Genomic DNA, 18,123 nt, shown 5'->3' on the forward strand with positions numbered 1-18,123 from the left:
TCACGACTAATCTCCCAATGATACATTGTGAGAATATCAAAAGTGTTTTCAGTCGAATGCATCCAATGCACCATGTGTTGTTTTTAGTGGGTTTATTGAAACATTATAAAGGCACAAAGGCAAATAGCTCCTGAGTGTACAGTTTCCTCCACGCACACACACACACACAACACAGTTTTCTAGGCTTGGGGACTTGTCTGAGGCATATGGTACCTAAGTCATAAATAGAACAGTCAATAAAGCTCCTTATTTAGGCTGAGAGATATCAGTCTTAATTCATCCTGAGCCATTATGTACAGAGACAGAAACAGGACCAAAACACAGAGTAGCTTGTTCATTTCACAACTAATAACCCTCTACCACAACCTGGTCAACTGACACACATTGAACACCCTGATTTATTTCAATAGAGCCTTGTTTGTTGTTTTTCTACACAGAAAATGGCATAGATAATTATTTTGGGCTCGGTAGTGGTGTTTCATGTCTGTGTCGTTAGCAGACTTGTTACTTTGAGCATTGACGGTTATGTTATGTTAAGGACACTTATCAATGCTTCCCTAATCAGCATTGAATGATTCTAAGGAATAAAATAAAATAAAAAATAATAAACAAAGCATAATACAAAGAAATAAACACGCTTAGGTAAAATATGCAGTGCAAACATAAATACGAATTTGTCCTGACAAGACAACTTCTTTGGCGTATACATCCCACCTTTCAAATCTCCCTTTTATTCCAGTTAGAAGTATTGCTTTGACTAATTTTCCCTCTCTCACAACAGTAACATCTTTCTCAGTGACAGTTTTGGCACTTCGGGTGGCATCTTTGCTTGTTCACATTGCAGCGACAGCCTCCACTTGTGTCTCCAGGTCCCTAGGAGTAGACATACGAAAGAGAAATTAAAAAATCTATAGGGGCTAAAGCAAATGTTTATTTATAAGCTAGGAAGGGTATCGCTCAGTAGTAGAGTATTTGACTGTACATCGCTTTGGATAAAAGCACTTGCTAAACGACTACATGACATTTGACTGTGCTTGTGAGGGAGGGAGGGAGAGGGCGGGTCTTACCCCTGGACCCCAACGAGGCCCTCTGGTGACCCAGCAGATCTCTGTGTGACAGACGGTGCAGCGCAGCCAATCGCAGCCCTCCTTTTTCTGCACAATGATGCCGCACTGGGGGCAGTGCATGGCCTCTCCAGACCGCACCAGAGTCTGATATGTAGGGAGGAAGAGAGAGAGAGGAGGAGGAAGACAGAGAGAGAGAGATGGAGGAAGAGAGAGGGAGGAAGAGGGACAGATATGTACAGTGAGAATGAGGAACAGAAAGAGAGATGTGTTGAAGAAAATATATCACAGAGTGGTGTTAATGCTTGTCAATATATGAACAGTAAAATCGCTACATTTATTGCAAGTACTGAACAAAAGATGAATGCACGCCAGCCCCCCTACAACCAACCTCTTATAATTGTCAGTCCTGGCAGTCAGTGTAGTTTGGGTACAAGTGATTGTAGCTACCTTGAGCAGATCTCTGGTCCTCCTGGCTGCCGAGTCGTTGACAGCGCGGGCCGTCAGGTCATCCTGATACTGCCTACAGTTCATCCCCTCGTGGATCGCCTGACAGAGAGAACGAAAGAGACTGACAGCTGAACGCACCTTATCACTGTGTGGGTATAAACACTGAAGTGTGAGTCATTTGTGTGTGTGTGTGTGTACCTTGCAGAGCAGGCAGTTGTGCTTGTTGCAAACAGGACAGTGGAAGATGTTGACCGTGTCCTCGTACACACACCAGCCAGGGCAGTCTGGGCTGGCGCAGTGGTAGCTGCCCTCACAGCGAGACTCAGCCACAGACAGGCCCCGCTGCAGCCAGCGCTCGTACTCTTCCTCCGACACCAGCTGGAAGGGGGGGGAAGAGAGAGAGAGAGAAGCGGATAGAAAAGAGGGGTGAGTGAGGAACTGGCAGAGAATATCTGATTACAGGTACTATTAATACTCGTTCATGTTTGCTCCACAAGTCATAATGCAAGTCACAATGGTGACGTGTGGCAAAGCGTGATCTAGCTTGTTTATTTCAACCCCGCAGCGTATCAGTCTATTTCAAGGGGCTAGCGGCGAGTTCACTCACGGCCCTGATCTCCCTCTCCTGCAGAGTGTAGTCACAGGCGTACGTGTCGTCTCTGTATGGACAGGCCACCTCCGGCTCCTCGCACAGGAGAATCACCGAGCGCAGGCAAACCCTGTGGACGCCACATACTTGGTTAGTCCGTCTCTGTGGACGACAACTGAGCACACTCTACCTGAGCCTTGCTTTAGCTTGCCCAGTCTGAATCAGTCCAAATCACAGTCGATCGAATTGGACCAATCTCTCGGCTTGGCTTGTATTTAGATCAAATGCAATTCCCCAGGGATAACAGCTGGTGTTGATATTGAATATGTATTTAGGACATTTCTACTCTCAGGTTGTAGTTTTCCCAAATACATCCATTCTTCCTCCTTTCCTTCCTTGAGTTCCCCTCTGATCAAGCATGCAAGCACAGTTGAATCAAGCTATGTGACATAGGAGACTCATCAAAGGAAGAAAGAAGGCTGTATTATTGACATGAACCTTTTTACTGGCAGGAAGGTTGTATTTCCACACAAGCTTCTTCACAATAAAAGCGCTCTGACTATCTCTCCTGTGCTCGTCCATCCTGATGCTGTGGGTCTGGTGTGTCACCTGCAGAAGCAGTGGAGGCACTCCCTGAGCAGAACCCCCTCCCCAGGCTGCAGGTCCAGGTAGCAGATCCTGCAGTCCACGCAGTCCGGGTTGGGGATCAGATCCTGGCCGTCCAGCATCACCAGCCGGGCAAAGTTCTCCCTGCGCTCGGCCTCCCTCGCCTGAGAGGGGGAGAACAGTCAACATCAGCACGTCTCAAAGTAAGACGGATGCAAATGTTTTATAGTAAGTCACTGGATTAAATGGTTGGACATCAAAACTATGACCACTCCGACAGTCAATTAGGGGTACACACACACATATGAACATACATGTTTCGATACACAAACATTATGAGATTGAAAAGTAAGATAAGAGTTTTATTTATGTTCATGTGGCCAGTTAAATACAGTGGCAATACACAGAATACATTATTTTGCCCATGTTAAAAAAGGTCAATTATGCCTTTGGAGAGTATACATAAAAAATGGCTTTGTGACATGTCAGCTGATGCCATAGTGGTTTCGATCTAGCCACAATTTCACATTGGGAACTCAGAGATCACATACAGAGCAGGTTCTTGATGTCATCTGAGAACACAGGGTTCAAGTGGCTGTCACACACTTAATCAGCACAGCCAGGCATGGACTTTGCACAAACTTGTAGTAGTGTATACCCATGCAACAACATTTGCTATAGTTCTCATACACATTTAATTCAACAAGGATAGCAATGATACGCATATGTGCTTCAAATAATTCATGAAAGTTAAATATCACTGTCATTAAAAAGGCAGGCTATTGGCTTGCTTATGGTGCACAGCTACAGCGCATTCTATGTCACAATGGCATTTGAGTGTGTTTGACTGCTACTAACGAACAGGACAATCCAGTAGGCTGTGTGTGTGTGTGTGTTAGTAGTCCTGGTCCAGGTTTAGCAGTAGTGAGCTGTTTGGATCAGCGGCCCCCCTCAGCTCCTCTCTTCTCCCTTTCTCCTTCAAAAAACAAAGAGACAAAAGAGAAGAGAGTCAGCCTCAGAGAGCCGATGCTACATCTCCTTCAACCCCCTCAGGCCTCCATTAGTTCCTACGGGAGGCTGCAGTGATGCTAATCCTACTAGCCTATTGGCATGGGCCTGCAGGAATGCACTGTTTTACAGACTGTGATCATTAAAAATCTGAATGAAAACCCTGGTGAAAAGAAAGTTATTCTATGCTACTAACCGTTTTTACAAAGGTGTGTGTGTGTTCACCTGTGGGTGCTTCACTCCTGCTGGAATGTCTGATGGCTGAGTGAATCTGTTCTGTGTATGAGTGTGTGCATTAATGTGTGTATGTGTGTGTGTCTGTGTGTGTACGTGTGTGTGTGTGTGTGTGTGTACATGTGCATGAGAGGGTCCTACCAGCTGGTACTGACGGACAGCCTCCTTCTCCTGCTGGATGCGGCGTAGCTCCAGGGGGTCTGGCCTGTAGCTTCCAGGGACTGTGTAACTCTCCGGACGGTCAGTGCTGCAGATCTCACAGCCTGGCCTGGTGGGCTTGTTGATGTATGTGCAGGATGGACAGGCCCAACCCTGACACACACACACACACACAAGATCCATGAATGGCCATATGACTAGGTCTGAAGTAACTCCAGTCTCTGATTAAGGCAAATTGTTAAAACCATCATATCCAAGAACTTCAGAAATCGCAACTCTACTGTCTGAAGTCCCTTCAGACAGTAATTACACAGGACTGGAGGGATGAGGTCTGTGGTGAGTGCACAGTACAGATTGGAAAGGAAGTCAGTAGAGAAAGTGTACCGAGTGAAAATGTGAGCATTTGAGTCGTAGGCCCATCCATACCTGAGAGCTGGATTTGTTTTGGGTCAGTGCTTGGTTAAGTTGAGGCATCTCCAGGTGGATGAGATCTCTAAGCTCACCAACGTTCTGTTTCTCTGCCCCACCTGCTGCCCTAGTGCCTAAGGGGAAGGTTACAAATTGAGTTCCAACATAAATGTCTTAGTTCTCTGAAAATATCTAATCTAAAGTCTGAAAAAGTGGATGTGTACTTAAGATGGGGAAATTAATTTCAAAAGCTTAGTATGTATTCAAATAACATTCCGTAGGCCAGTAGTTCCCAACCCTGGTCCTCAGAGCACCTCTGTCCTGCACGTTTTAGATGTTTCCCTGCTGTAGGCTGTGTGTGTGTTGGTGTCGCACCTGTGCCGTTATTACACAGCTGGGGGGGCATGGTGCTGTACGTCCTCCAGTCCTGCAGGGGGCCACCACCACTGTTGCTGCTCCCGAGGGACAAAGGGTGAGGGTGTGAGCAGGAGGGGGGAGGGTTGGAGGGCGGGGCGAGGAGCAGGGCGCTCTCCTGGTCCTGCTGGAGCAGATGGCGAGTCAGCCGGGAGTGGCGGGCCGTCAGCAGGTACAGGAAGGCCGTGTCGCTGTCGCGACGCACGCCGTAGGAGGCCAGAGAGCGCTGGTCCGTGCACAGACACTGACTGATCACCCAGCGCTGCACCCGTGGGTGGAAACCGTACTCCAGGAACACCTGGGACCGGGGCAACACAAAGGGAACCAAACTTGATAGGCAGACTCGAGAGTAAACAAAACCTCACAGCACGGAGACCAAAGTTGACTGGGTGAAAGAGGCTGAAAGAAAGGGAGGAAACTTTGCCGAGAATTGTGGCACGGTCAGACTGACCTGCTGCTTAAGTGCTGCGATGGTCGCGTGGGGGAAGACTTTCACCGTGACGCAACAGGACGACGAAGAATCTTCGACCACGACAGCCAAGCTATCGGAAAGACAGGATCCAACGTTAAAGCCCACCTTACTTTGATACTTGGAGAAGTTTATTTTTTCCATTGATTGTGTTTGCCGTTCCTCCTACCTAATCTCTGTCTCCTCGCAGCTCCTCACAGAGGGCTGGATCCTGAGAGCTGCCTGCTGTCTGGCCAGGGAGGCAGCCAATGAGGAGGCCGCCTGCATGTCACCATCCTCAATGGCCTTGGTGAGCTCTGCACACATCTCCTCTATGGACCGAGAGGATAGAGAGAGGGGGAAGAGAGAGAGATCAGAGAGACAGAGAGAGAGAGATAAAAGAGAGGCCAGTGATTCACTCAAGGGAACTAATACAAAGTAACCCTCTTTGTGAACAATGTGACAAGCACCAGGGCTGTGTCTGCCTATAGAGGTCACTGACTGGGTTGCACTTCCTAACCCATGAGCATGTTAACTCCAAATAGTAAGCTACTGACAACAACAATCCTTAAGGAACACTACTCATGCCAGATACAACTCTAAAAAGCTAGCTCTTCCAACGGCACCAATGCTACCCAGGAGTGAGTTCCGTAAAAAAAAAAGAAGCCCCATACCTGTGTGAGGTAAAGGGGCAGAGTTCTGGGGTTCCGATGCTTCCAGGGGCAGCTGGCTGTCCCCCGGGGAGTGGGTCTCAGCCACTGTGAGCGGTTGGACAGAGGGAGGGATTCACATGTGAACACTGACTAGCAGCCGGACAAACACACACATGGGTTCAGATCTACAGAGGAGGAAGAAGCAAAGCTGGGGTAAGATAGACTGACCCCTGTGCGCCTCTCGCAGCGACGACATCATCACCGTGGCCCACTCCTGGGCTTCCTGTTCACAGCGGAAGTTGAAGCTGATGCGGTCGTGAGGTGGTGTGGCTAAACTCAGTTCATGGCACTTAGAAGACTTCACCTCATAGTGCACCAACCTCAAGTCAAAGTCTGCAATGGTCTGATAGAGGGGAAGGGAAATTACTTGATATAAGAATTATTCATTTTTTCAAATGTTTTCATCCCGAATTTGTTAGCAAATATCAGCTGACATCAGTGTTTGCCACTCTAAAACATGTCTGAAGAGTGTGTTGAAGCAAATCAAACTTTGCATTGATAAAAATGACAGCTTGCTCACACCAATGACGACACAAACACCACTAATTAAACTAACTTATTTTATTTCTGTGGTTTTACTATGTGTACAGTTTGGCTCCTGGCCACTCTCTTCCCCTGTTATTGACTCCACCTTACCACACTGCGAGCTGTTCCGCTGGCGTCCCGTAGCGAGAGGCGGAATTCCCCCAACTTCCCAGGGTCCATACTGAGCTGGAGACGGAGTGACGCATCTCCTGCTCCTGGAAGACAGAGCGGCCGAATACCAGAGTGGCAAACTGATACCCTAACCGACATTAAGACGGTGTGACAGCTCGCCTGCGAGGCCCCATAGCCTGAGATAGATGAGGACGGGTCCGTCGGAAGGGTGTGAGTCCACCCGCCAGAACTCAGCGACATTACGCTAACATACTCATCATCCGGCTAAGTCTAAGATACATTGAATCACCGTTCCTGGTTTGTTAGCCCCCTCCAAAGTTATGCCAGCAGCCCCTGTTGTAAGTGTAATCACGGAAGTGTAGGTTTCATCGTAGCCTTCTCTGTCGACAAGGTGTTCAGACTACACTCGGTGAACAACAAACACGACTGACGAACAGGAAGCTAGTAGTGCGCACACTTAGCTGTCAACTCGCTCCCTCTATAGAGCCTACTCTGTGGAATGATGGCGCCCTCGCATGTTGTAAAGTTGTCCTACATTTATCCAGTATTTTGATTCATTGGGCAAAAGTGACATGTTCAAAGGCATTATGACATCTTAAAAAACCCCATCTTAACACAAAAGTCAGATAAATATTGCAGTACAATGTAACAATTTCTTTAACATATTATCATTTTCAGACTTATTAACATAACACGGTTGGAAGAAATATGAATACATTCGAATGCACAAATTATTGACCAATTATAGCTTTAGATTTTTTACGGACATGTCTGACAGCCACTAGATGCGCGACACTCATTTGTAGGTGTGGCTTGTGGCAATGGAAATTATTGTGAGGGGGTTGGGTGCATTAACAGCAGAGCGACTGGATTCCGTTGTTGTTGTCAGCCTTCCCGGAAAGAAAAGCTAAATGATTTAGTCTTAGTACGTGAAGAAATTTAAGATTACATTGATTTGACCTTGGATCGTTATAGCATTCGGTCAAGTCGCTTTACTATAGGCGACTTGGTCAGACATTTGTATCTCAGTTTGTCAGATACTGAATTAGGTCAAAAGGGATGCCGCTGCAGTCGATATCAGACGGATTCAGAGTCAGACCATCTTTGGATTTGATGTCGTCGCATTTAATTGGAACGAGTAGTTTTTCCATAAAAGTACACAATCCCATAAGAAGTCAATCTCGACCGAGTGTATTTGAAAAGTGTTTAATTTCAAAGTGATTTCAGTTTGTCAAACCCGCAAGCTAGCAGCAAGCTAACGGTAACCAGGAAGCCGATTATATACAAACAAAGACGTAAAAACTTGTCTTTGACAAACCAAAGTTTTAAAGCTACACCGACTGCCTAAAGATTTTTGCAACCAAGTCGACGTGAATATTGGTAAGAAACGACTTTCAAAATATTATTGAAAACGCTAGAACCCGGAAGCCAGTTCGGTTTGCAAGTTTTGTTGGTGTGGGGGATGGGATGACAGATAAAGGGGATGAAAAATTGGGCAGCTGTCCGCTGTCGTGCATCAGACGGTGAATGCACGTAACTGTCCAGTATGGTGTTGATGATTATGATGATTATCAAGTCCCAAGGAATAATCCGAGTGTGTCGGCATTGTCGAAATATGTGTGTTCATAGTTAAGTGAAGAAGCCTATGTAAAGTTTTAGTTCATCATCAGTCACCCTTTTGTGTCTTAGATTACAACTTTATGAATATGGAGCAATTGGGGGGGCAATATTGCTAACCTATTTTGCTGTCTACCTCATAAATACCCTATCAAATACTGATTTGATGGCACTGGGTTACCTAGCTTAGTTATATCATTAATTGCAGGTAATTTAACTCTCCAGTGAAAAACTCTCAAGCACCTGATACCGACTGTCCTGAAATGACTGGCAAGTGTTTGCTGACTTAATAGTACTGCTTCTTTCTCAACAGGCAGCTATGAAACTTTTGGAAAACTCGAGTTTTGAAGCCATGAGCTCCCATCTCTGTGTTGAAACAGGAGAATCTCACATCATTGGCAGGTAAATGACCAACTACACACCCAAATAGTATCTTCAGTGCTCACATATACACACAATTTGACTATGTTAGGGAACTATGCATGAGGTAGTTTACTGTATATCCATAAAGTTGCATAATGTAGTGTTATTAGTTATTTTAAACAATTAGTTGAACCTTACTTGCAGGTGAAGTGAAATTATATTTTATCGTAATTTTATCATTCTAAACACAAGGTTGTCAGTGTTTTGTCCTTTTCATTGTAATACCAGATATTCAGCTGCATACACACACACACACACACACACAAATCACAACATCATCACTCCCAACCCCTGGCCCCTTATTCTGGTCTCTGCATGCACTGCATGCCTTGTCTCTGAGGGGTGTGTGTTTGTGATTGGGTAAGAGGCTCTATTTTAAAAGGCGGGATTTACACTATGAGGCCCAGAATATGTGTGAAAGACAGAGAGCAAGCACCAATATGTGGAGTAAGCACACTAGAACACAGTGAACCACATTTACAGACAAAGTAATTCACAATCCATATGTCAGGTGGATTCCAGCTTCTGTACGTTAAGACCTTAAAAGCTATTTTTTGGCTCTGTCTTTGATGTACAGAAGACTTTGTTCTCTTGTTCCCAGACGTTAGTTTGACTGCTTCAAATGAGCAGACAACCCTCCTCAGAGGTCAAGTCATCGCACGCATATCTCTGTGGAGTGTGACTGGACTAAAGATCACCAATGCAGCTGATAAGCAAGCATGTTATGTCATGTCCTTGACCAAGTGACGTGCGGACAGGTGTTACTCGATAGGACACAGCAACCGAAAACAGTAAAGTAACAGGAAAGTGCCCATAAGACCCATATTACTGAGCAGTCAGAAACTGGTTTGTTTTCACCCAAGTCTTGATCTCTGTAAATCTGTTTGCTGTTATGCAACAAGCGAGGGTTGTATTAAGCCTAGTTCCAGCGAGTCCTTGGGTTTCAGAAGGGGTGTTGCTTAAAGGTCTGCAGGCTGGGGTACAGGGGGTGGGGGCAGCTGGCCTGTGACCCTATCCTGACTGTGACCTGGGACCCAGACTGTGACAGGACATGGAGTCCTCTAAAAGGTGGCTTTGTGGCTATTTGGAGACTGTAATGGAGAGTTGTTATTGGATGCTCACACACACTCACACAGACACACATACACACGTCCCAGCTGAGTGCTGTTTGAGCTGCCAAGTTGGCTGGTTTTTAGCTGCTTACAGGATTAGTGCAGATCATGATAGCAGCTGTATGCAACCTAGCTTCAACACAATGTGACCCCCAACCAAAACTGCAACCCTCCATTTAAAATGGTTGCCCTAAGCAAAAGAGATTCAATATTGTAATGTAGCCTAATGCCAAACCAAACCCTTACAGCATACATTGCCCACATTCATATTTTGTAAACACACACACGCGCATGAATGTAGCCTAGTAGTGTGTATCCACACCAACTTTCCAGTGTACAGCCAGTGTACTAGCCGTCTGCTGTATCTGTTGCATTCGTTTGAATGAGTTTCCAGTCCATGTTTATTCACTGTGTAAACTGGGCTAAGTCATGTCCTCTCCCCAACCAACCTTTGCTCCTCCCTATAATTGGACAGCCCATGAAGTGAGTCTAGATGTGGATCGGTGGGGGCTTACACAACCCACTGATCTTGCATAACCTTCCAAACGGTTGGGTGGGAACACACTCAGAAACATAAACACAACAAACTCTGGCTGTGTCTTCCTCTCACCCCCTCCCTCTCTCCTTCCCTCTCTCCCTTCCTCCGTTACGCCCTCCCTCTCACTGTGGTATTTCACCCACCCTTCCTAAGAGAACACAGTGAAACCACAACACAGACATGGGGCAAACCAAACGTCACAGAGCACCAGAGTTCAAATGTCGATCGACGGTGGTGGTTGAGCACAAAACGCATGTTGTTCTCTTCACCTATCGGCCAGCTAATAAGCATTTCAAAGTATACATAGATTAGCATTACCAAGGTTAAATCATGAAAATGGGTGTTTTATCTGCAGGATTGAGAGCTACTCTTGCAAGATGGCCGGAGACGACAAGCATATGTTCAAGCAGTTCTGCCAGGAGGGGGAGCCACATGTCCTGGAGGCTCTTTCCCCCCCGCAGACCAGCGCCACCAGCCCCCCTCAGTAAGTACACACCTCCCACAGGACACACTGGGCAATAGACCGGACATTCAGAACATTCCACATCACAGAGTGGTCATTTCATTTAGATATACATATATGTTTTTCCTGCATTATTAATCTAGATGGCCACTTTTAAAGAAAGAATTGTTCCCACGTTTTCAGCAGTGTATGCACACACACACACACAGCTGACAACAAACATTAGGCATTGTCATTGTGGTGGAACAGAACGTAAAGAAACAAGGGAATGTTCTTGCTGTGTGTTCCTTAGGCTGGGGAAGAGCAGTGAGGACGGGGAGAACCCGCTGAGCGACAAGTGCTGCAGGAAGACCCTGTTCTACCTCATCACCACGCTCAACGAGTCCTTCAGGCCCGACTACGACTTCAGCGCCGCCAAGGCCCACGAGTTCAGCCGGGAGCCCAGCCTCAACTGGGTCCGTTTGACCTTTTACAGACGCGCACACACACTTCTATATGCACACATACACATGCACTGACACACTGTATATATACACACTGTATATACATGGACACACACAAACTAAGATATATACACACACACACACACACAGAAAGATGCCCCCAGGAACTAAAAGAAAACCAAAGAACACCCAAGCTTTAAAAAAAATAATATATTTTGCCGGCCAGTTTATTACTGTTTGAACTGAGAGAAGGGATCTGTCCCATCACTCCTTATATCATCTCAACATTTGGATGTTCCGTCTCCCCCAGGTGGCGAACGCGGTGAACAGCAGCCTGTTCTCAGCTGTGGGGGAGGAGTTCAACGCCCTGGGGCCTGAGCTGTGGAATGACATCGACCAAGAAATCCACCTGCAGAGCTGTGACATTTACAGGTAGGTTAGTGCGTGTGTGTGTGTGTGTGTGTGTATGAAAGCTTCCTACATCTTCAGCCAGTATCCGTGGCCGTCCCTAAGAACGTTTTCCTCCCTGTGCGTAGCTACAACCCAGACTTGGACTGTGACCCCTTCGGCGAGGAGGGCAGCCTCTGGTCCTTCAACTACTTCTTCTACAACAAGAAGCTCAAGAGGATTGTGTTCTTCACCTGTCGCTCTGTCAGGTCAGCATTCTCAGTGGTAACCTCTTTTCCCTCCCCTGACTGACCTCCTGTGTAAAAGAGCCTGATCGTGCTATGCACTAATGGGTTTTTTTGCATTGGAAAAAATGTCTGATCTTCTTGTTTGTTTATTTGGCCTTTTTTGGTTGGTGACCTCAGTGTCCTGAGTGGATGGGGTCGCGGTTGCACGGACAACGAGCTGGACATGGAGTTGGATGATGAGGAGGAGATGGATGGATTCACTGAGGACAGGTGGGGTCACACCACTTTCAACCGCCCTTGCTTTTCCTACATTCTTAACTTCTTTTGCAGCATTTTAGAATTTTGGTGTTGAAGCCAAACTGAAGTCATTTTACTCTTGTTACTTATTGTAATCTTTCTCTCTGTCTCTGCGTTTAGGTTCCCCAGAGCCCTGTGTGTCTAGAAGACACTCCCTGGACCACCCCTCGCTATCTCTCTCAAATCCGTTCCAGGACTCCTCTTTGCTCTGTTTTTGTGTTCATTTCGTGTTCTTTTCTACTGTGCTAGTCTGGAAGCCACCAGACTACATGAGTCCCACCTCTCACCTGGGCTGGATAACAGTGTACCATGAAAAACATTCTGGAATGCCCACAGTACTTCTTAATGAGATCCCGTCAGCTTAAACCCCTCTCTTCCATGCTGTAATAACTGACCACGCCCCCTATTGTTTGAGACCCCTCTCACACACGCACTTGTTCCCACTGTGATTTAGCACCGCCCACCCCCCTGGTCGCTCCACATATAGATCTGTGGAAGGTGGAGCGTCCAGGATCAGAGAACATTAAAACAAGCACCAATCTCTTCCCAGGAAATGATGTCATGACCTTGTGGAGGCAAACTACACAACACCAGCATCGGTTAAATAAAATGGAAGAAAAGGCGGCTATTGTCTCTACTTTTCAACCCCATATCACTTACTATACAGAGCCTTAGAATTGGTGGGATTGACAGACTGCACAGCTGAATAAGAGTTCTTGATTTTCGCTTCCGATTTTTCGGTGGGCTTTTATTTTTCACTGGCAACGTTACTGTGAGGACTTTATTTTATAGCACTGAGGTGAACAGTGGAAATACAATTCTGCATTTGTGACCTGTATGGTTTGAATCTCATCACCTGACAGCGTCTCCTCAAGGTGTGATTTGGTGTAACACTGCCAATGTGGGCAATATGAGGCATCGGTTTTACAACTTATTAGATGACATATCCCTTCAAGAGCCAAGGTTGTTGTGTGCCAAGTTATCATACTCAACTTTAAATTTCGGTAGCCCTATTTTAGTTCATAAGTTCGTCTTTCTAAATAATTGACCCCTCTCGCTGCTTTATAAAAGTTGTGTTTTTGTTCGTATGTACATTCACCTTTTTTCCCTACTTTGATTTAGTGAATGTACATTCACAGTGACGGTTGTCAACCTGTTTTACAGTATTTGTAGAAAGAAAGAGCTGTTTTATATTTTCCCTGCATACATGTTAGTCTCCTGTAATTTGACCCTTTCCTGTTTTTATTAACAAGTGTATGATTCAGTATATTATGTAAATAAAGTTGTGTTTGAACCAAATGGTGGCTTTAGTTTTAAAGATGGGACATTTAAACACACACTTCCAGTTCTGAGGATTTAAAAGATCCTGTATCAAAGTAAATATATCATCCCTGCATGCTTCAAAACTCAAGATGAACATTAGATATTTGTATTTGACATTTTGGGAAATGTTTGTCATTTGCACTCAGTGGTTAGGTATGTTAAATGCTTATTTATCTTACAGTTATGACACATGGATGCGGGAGGGTTGGACAGAAATGTTTTCTCTGATATTTCCGGTCCATGCAGTACTTCCTCCAAGGGCAGCCAGGGCAGTGGTTAGTGGGTTCATTCAAATGATTGATTTGATCTTTTTGTCTCTACATAGTATAGACAAGCAAATTCATTAAAACTTTAAAACATAGACTTTTATTACTTCAACCAGGAAAACTATTAGACTTCAACAAAGGTCAAAGATGACTACTTCCTGAAACTTCAACTTTTAAGACTAGAAAGTCCTTGCTACAATATAAAATGTTTAAAGTTAAACACTGATAACAACATCAAAACATCCATAAAGATCAGAGATTACTACCACACTTCTCAGTAGTGTTACACATGAAAATAAAAGCACATACCCAAAACATAATGCAATTGTAACAGAATATAATAAAAGTCATAACGTCCTGAAACGTTGCCTCAGGAAAGCTGGCAGGATTCTAAGAGACTGTTACCACCCATCCTTCAATCTCTACCCAGTTGCCTTCTGTATTCTGTATTTTTATATTTATCTGTATATTTAGGAGGTTTACTTATTTAAGTCTAACATAGATGTCATTTATGTTCCGTGTACTTCTATGTTATGTTATGCCAGGTGCTTGCGTGGTCTTGTCTTAAGAATTTTAGTGCCCAGTCTGACCTTGTGTTGTTCTGTGCATCTGACAATAAAAGACTTGAACTTGAAACTTCAACTTCTAAGACTAGCAACTACTCTGGCTTGGGCCAAAGTATACCCAGGTTTAATCTGGGTGGGGGTTCATTTGGCCTGTTACATCGGGTGGAAATACAATTTTTTAAATAGTAATTTAGCAGTTATTTTGTTGGGAACTGAATACATATGCAAGGCACTTCAACTTCATTCACGTTGTAGTATATATATATAAAAAAATATCTGAAATTGTTGGGATTAATGAAAAATGAAAGTAGCTGTAAATCGCTCTGGATAATGACTAAATATAAAAGAAAAACACCTGTAAATATCAAAAATCACACATAACTAAAAACCCTCCACTAGATGACAGCATATGGTAGCATTTAGTTGTCATACTAGGCATGTTGACAGCTGGAGTTTGGTTGAATCCAAGGTGGACAGTTCTTATTTGTTATCATGGATGAAGATGAGAAAAAAAATATAAAAAATTATAAACAGTGATAAGTTGATTCTGAACATTGCATTGTTGAAATGACTATTGGTGTTAGACAGACAGGTAATTTAAACAAAGACATAAAAATGTACAATGAGAGAACAATTGTGACTCTTAACATTCACATTTTACACTGACCTGGTGATGTGACCTTGATCTTGGTACTGGATCTTGGATCTTGGACTTTCGTCCTCTCTCTGGGCCTGTAGAATGGTCCGGCTCTGAAAGACAATATGACCGTGAATTCTTGAAGCAGGGTCTTAGTAACTCCAAAAATGTATTATTTACTTCCTGAAAACTAAATTCAATATTCACTCACTACCAAACGTGACCATTCTTTCACAGCTTTCCGAACGCTTCAGTCCTTCTCGTTTCCATTTTTTCCCACCATCTTCCAGGTCCTTGACAAAATGATAGTCTCTCTGCAAGCTGCGCGATCGTTGTCGTTTATGAGGCCTCCTCTCCTCACATTTTTGTTTTCGTTTTTTATTTCCTTTCTTTATCTCAGGCAGCGAATCACAACTTTTCACACTGGCAAGTGGAGTTTCTTTCTTTAGACCATCTACCATATAGTCCCAGGGTGGCTCTGCTGCCCCTGGCAAGATTGCATTTCTCTGGATACCTGATATTTCTTTGTATCTGTTCACCACAACCATCTGCCACCAGGCAAATGTCCATATCATTTCCCACTGTAACTTGGATCCATGATGACGTTTCACGAAGGTGAGGAACCAAATAGAGAACCTTACATTCTGAATCTCCATGTCCACGTTTATAAACAGAGTTTTCTCCATACTCTCTTTGGGGGGCTCAGGTCTGGTCACAAGAAACCCAGATCCTTTGACTTTCTGCACTTCTGGGGTCACAGGATAACATTTAGATGGAATTACAACGTTGACAATTTTTGAGGCATACATGGTTTATGTGGTATAATACAATAGACCACACGTTCACAATTTTGATATGAAAAAGTGACGTGTAATTGAATTTCAAGAACTTCTGTGACTAAAATAGAGTTGCTTACCAGTTGCGCTGTTCCACTCGGTGGAGACCAAACTCAGTGCAGGCTGTTGGGGTACCTTGTCTCCCACATATTCTGACAGCTCAGGCAGACACATGATGTCCTCCTTCTGATACATCTGCTCTTCCACTACTTTACCTCCTTCATGCTCAACAAAGGCAGATTCCTCTTTGGACATTTCCATGTTTGTAAAGTCTTCATTGTTTCTGAGACCAATGTGTGGCCCACAATGGAGTTTCAGTTCCTCTTGTTCCCTAAGAAGCTGCTCCAACTGGGCTTTGGATTGGTTGCAGGACATTGCCAGTCGTTCCATCCTCACGTCATATTGCTCTCTCATTTCCAAGACTACGTTCTTGGTGTTGAGGCATTCTCCGCAATTCTCTTCCACCATCTTCTCTATCTTCTCCAGGAGCAAGGTGACCTCTTTATGGTCTTCAGTACAAGTGTGGTACCTGTTCCCACATCTCTCCAGGAGGGCCTGGAAAGCCCTTCCAGCGTTCTCAAGGTGGTATTCAATGCTTCTCCCATTGAGACAACTGGGTCTGGTGAACAGCAGTATGGTCTGTCTCCAAATTCTTGGACTGAAAAGACGCTCGAGTCGTCGAGCAATACGTTGGTTCCACTCTGGGTCCATAGACACAGGGATGGTCAGGAGGAGGGCATGGGGTTCTGCGTTCGGGCCATACTGACCCAGACTGTGACAGGCGTCTGCCAGGACCCTGAGGGGGGTCGCCTCCGAGCAGGATGGGTCCCAGCCTGGGCTGTCCACCACCACAACACTTTTGGTATGCACCTCACCCGTGCCAAGGCTGTTCCACTGTGTGCCAGCATTCACATCAAATGTCTTCTTGCCCAGGATGATGTTGCCCACAGAACTTTTGCCGGTCCATTCCTCACCAAACACAATGATTCTTAATGTGGACAAGGCCATGTTGCAAATTCAGAATGGTATTCCTGACCTGCATGGTAAGCAGAATGTTAAACATTGCCCTGATATTTTATAGCACAACACAGCTGTTTGAATTTCCTTGCATGGGGATTAACAAAGTGAAGTGATCGACTTTGGGCTATTCAGCAACCCGATAATTGTGTCACCAAACAGGACTTTTGTATAGTCTACCACTGTGACCATTTTAATTTCCTTCTTAAGTAGCCTACAAAGTAGCCTACAAAATGGCTTACAAATCACTGTGTTGCATTATCCGGCCTGTTCCTATCAACAAAGTTGGATTGCCAGGCCTACAACATTCCATCACGGATCCCACTCGTATGACATAAACACGACCAAGCGATTACTCTGAGCTTGCACAAAAAGTACATACGATCAGTTACGTTTTTTCTATAGCTGTCCCTTTGTGCCAATAACCTCTATTTATATCAGGACAGTCAATTGCCATCAAATCACGGTCCACATCATAGACTAGGCTTGTCTAAAACTCCGCATATCATTTGAGAGAAAGAAGATCCACCACACAAAGTGCTAACTCCTATTAAAGCTATATATCTTAAACCATTGTAAGGCAACAATGTTTTCCAAACCTGTTTCAGCCTGGTTTTGTTGTTCACTCCTGGACAACTTTTCACCCGTCTATTTTATAACGTTTAGGCACTTTCAGTTTCGTTTGCAATGGTAAATTGGCGTTGTTAGAGATAATTCCAGTATGGGCCACCGGGGCACGGGCCACTTGGGCACAGGCCCCTACTCAAATCACTTTTTGTTTCTTCCTTGCTGCATACAAAATGTGTGTAACACAATGCACTGTAAAAACTCCACTTCCTTAACCCACCATACAACAGTTGAGGGACTTAAGTTTGATATCAACTTTGCCAGGACATCAATAGTTAATGTGAGCGCATTTTTGGGGGGCATTAATTTGAGCAAATATACATTGAGTTCATGTAATAATGTTGTTATTATGTTTGAGTCTAAATAAAATGCTCGTTAGGCCTCTTTAGTTTCTGAATGTGTTCTTAACCTACCTCAATTCTGACTTGCCGACACCTGGACTTCTGTGTGAGCGCTGCAGTGGCAAGCACAGAAGAACGCATATAGGGAATTCTGCGGGCATGCATCAGTTTGTGTTTTCGGTTCAACTGCTTTGATTTTACAAGCATTGATTGGGATATTGCATTTCTTTTT

General features: G+C 44.7%; 3 protein-coding genes across 5 annotated transcripts; 1 reads left to right on the top strand and 2 right to left on the bottom strand.

Annotated features, from left to right (window-relative positions):
• Positions 1-75: 75 nt before the first annotated feature.
• shrprbck1r (sharpin and rbck1 related) lies at positions 76-7,221 on the bottom strand. Its single transcript, XM_047024008.1, has 14 exons — positions 6,730-7,221; positions 6,262-6,436; positions 6,055-6,138; positions 5,571-5,712; positions 5,384-5,474; positions 4,894-5,230; positions 4,537-4,652; positions 4,093-4,263; positions 2,713-2,873; positions 2,122-2,233; positions 1,713-1,892; positions 1,515-1,613; positions 1,068-1,211; positions 76-873 (listed from the first exon to the last, which is right to left on the bottom strand). The coding sequence occupies exons 1-14, from the start codon at positions 6,988-6,990 to the stop codon at positions 793-795; spliced, it is 2,154 nt and encodes a 717-aa protein (XP_046879964.1). The 5' UTR covers positions 6,991-7,221; the 3' UTR covers positions 76-792.
• Positions 7,222-7,577: 356 nt separating this feature from the next.
• Positions 7,578-13,577, top strand: maf1b (MAF1 homolog, negative regulator of RNA polymerase III b). Of its 2 annotated transcripts, none has more exons than XM_047023766.1 (8): positions 7,578-8,130; positions 8,681-8,769; positions 10,796-10,924; positions 11,196-11,358; positions 11,657-11,778; positions 11,883-12,018; positions 12,159-12,251; positions 12,399-13,577. In XM_047023766.1, the coding sequence occupies exons 2-7, from the start codon at positions 8,687-8,689 to the stop codon at positions 12,216-12,218; spliced, it is 693 nt and encodes a 230-aa protein (XP_046879722.1). In that variant the 5' UTR covers positions 7,578-8,130; positions 8,681-8,686; the 3' UTR covers positions 12,219-12,251; positions 12,399-13,577. The 2 variants fall into 2 exon arrangements, with proteins under 2 accessions (XP_046879722.1, XP_046879721.1); XM_047023765.1 differs by having other exon boundaries at positions 7,579-8,130; positions 11,883-12,002.
• Positions 12,512-17,652, bottom strand: LOC124470071. Of its 2 annotated transcripts, none has more exons than XM_047023763.1 (5): positions 17,523-17,652; positions 15,987-16,942; positions 15,282-15,815; positions 15,101-15,183; positions 12,512-14,912 (listed from the first exon to the last, which is right to left on the bottom strand). In XM_047023763.1, the coding sequence occupies exons 2-5, from the start codon at positions 16,912-16,914 to the stop codon at positions 14,865-14,867; spliced, it is 1,593 nt and encodes a 530-aa protein (XP_046879719.1). In that variant the 5' UTR covers positions 16,915-16,942; positions 17,523-17,652; the 3' UTR covers positions 12,512-14,864. The 2 variants fall into 2 exon arrangements, with proteins under 2 accessions (XP_046879719.1, XP_046879718.1); XM_047023762.1 differs by having other exon boundaries at positions 15,282-15,818; positions 17,523-17,639.
• Between the last annotated feature and the right edge of the window lie 471 nt (positions 17,653-18,123).

This window comes from Hypomesus transpacificus, chromosome 8 (genome assembly GCF_021917145.1).
Source record: "Hypomesus transpacificus isolate Combined female chromosome 8, fHypTra1, whole genome shotgun sequence".
Taxonomy (NCBI): Eukaryota; Metazoa; Chordata; class Actinopteri; order Osmeriformes; family Osmeridae; genus Hypomesus; species Hypomesus transpacificus.

What these genes read in the sequence shown, in the direction of transcription:
- shrprbck1r (XM_047024008.1), bottom strand. Translation starts at nt 6,990, where the DNA reads ATGTCGCTGAGTTCTGGCGGGTGGACTCACACCCTTCCGACGGACCCG. An exon ending in AAAACAAATCCAGCTCTCAG is followed by an intron (nt 4,264 to 4,536) that starts GTATGGATGGGC and finishes TGTGTGTGTCAG; the next exon opens with GGTTGGGCCTGTCCATCCTG. An exon ending in GGACCAGAGATCTGCTCAAG is followed by an intron (nt 1,212 to 1,514) that starts GTAGCTACAATC and finishes CCTACATATCAG; the next exon opens with ACTCTGGTGCGGTCTGGAGA.
- maf1b (XM_047023765.1), top strand. Translation starts at nt 8,687, where the DNA reads ATGAAACTTTTGGAAAACTCGAGTTTTGAAGCCATGAGCTCCCATCTC. An exon ending in GAATCTCACATCATTGGCAG is followed by an intron (nt 8,770 to 10,795) that starts GTAAATGACCAA and finishes TTTTATCTGCAG; the next exon opens with GATTGAGAGCTACTCTTGCA. An exon ending in GGGAGCCCAGCCTCAACTGG is followed by an intron (nt 11,359 to 11,656) that starts GTCCGTTTGACC and finishes CGTCTCCCCCAG; the next exon opens with GTGGCGAACGCGGTGAACAG.
- LOC124470071 (XM_047023762.1), bottom strand. Translation starts at nt 16,914, where the DNA reads ATGGCCTTGTCCACATTAAGAATCATTGTGTTTGGTGAGGAATGGACC. An exon ending in AAGAATGGTCACGTTTGGTA is followed by an intron (nt 15,184 to 15,281) that starts GTGAGTGAATAT and finishes ATTGTCTTTCAG; the next exon opens with AGCCGGACCATTCTACAGGC. An exon ending in GATCAAGGTCACATCACCAG is followed by an intron (nt 14,913 to 15,100) that starts GTCAGTGTAAAA and finishes ATAACAAATAAG; the next exon opens with AACTGTCCACCTTGGATTCA.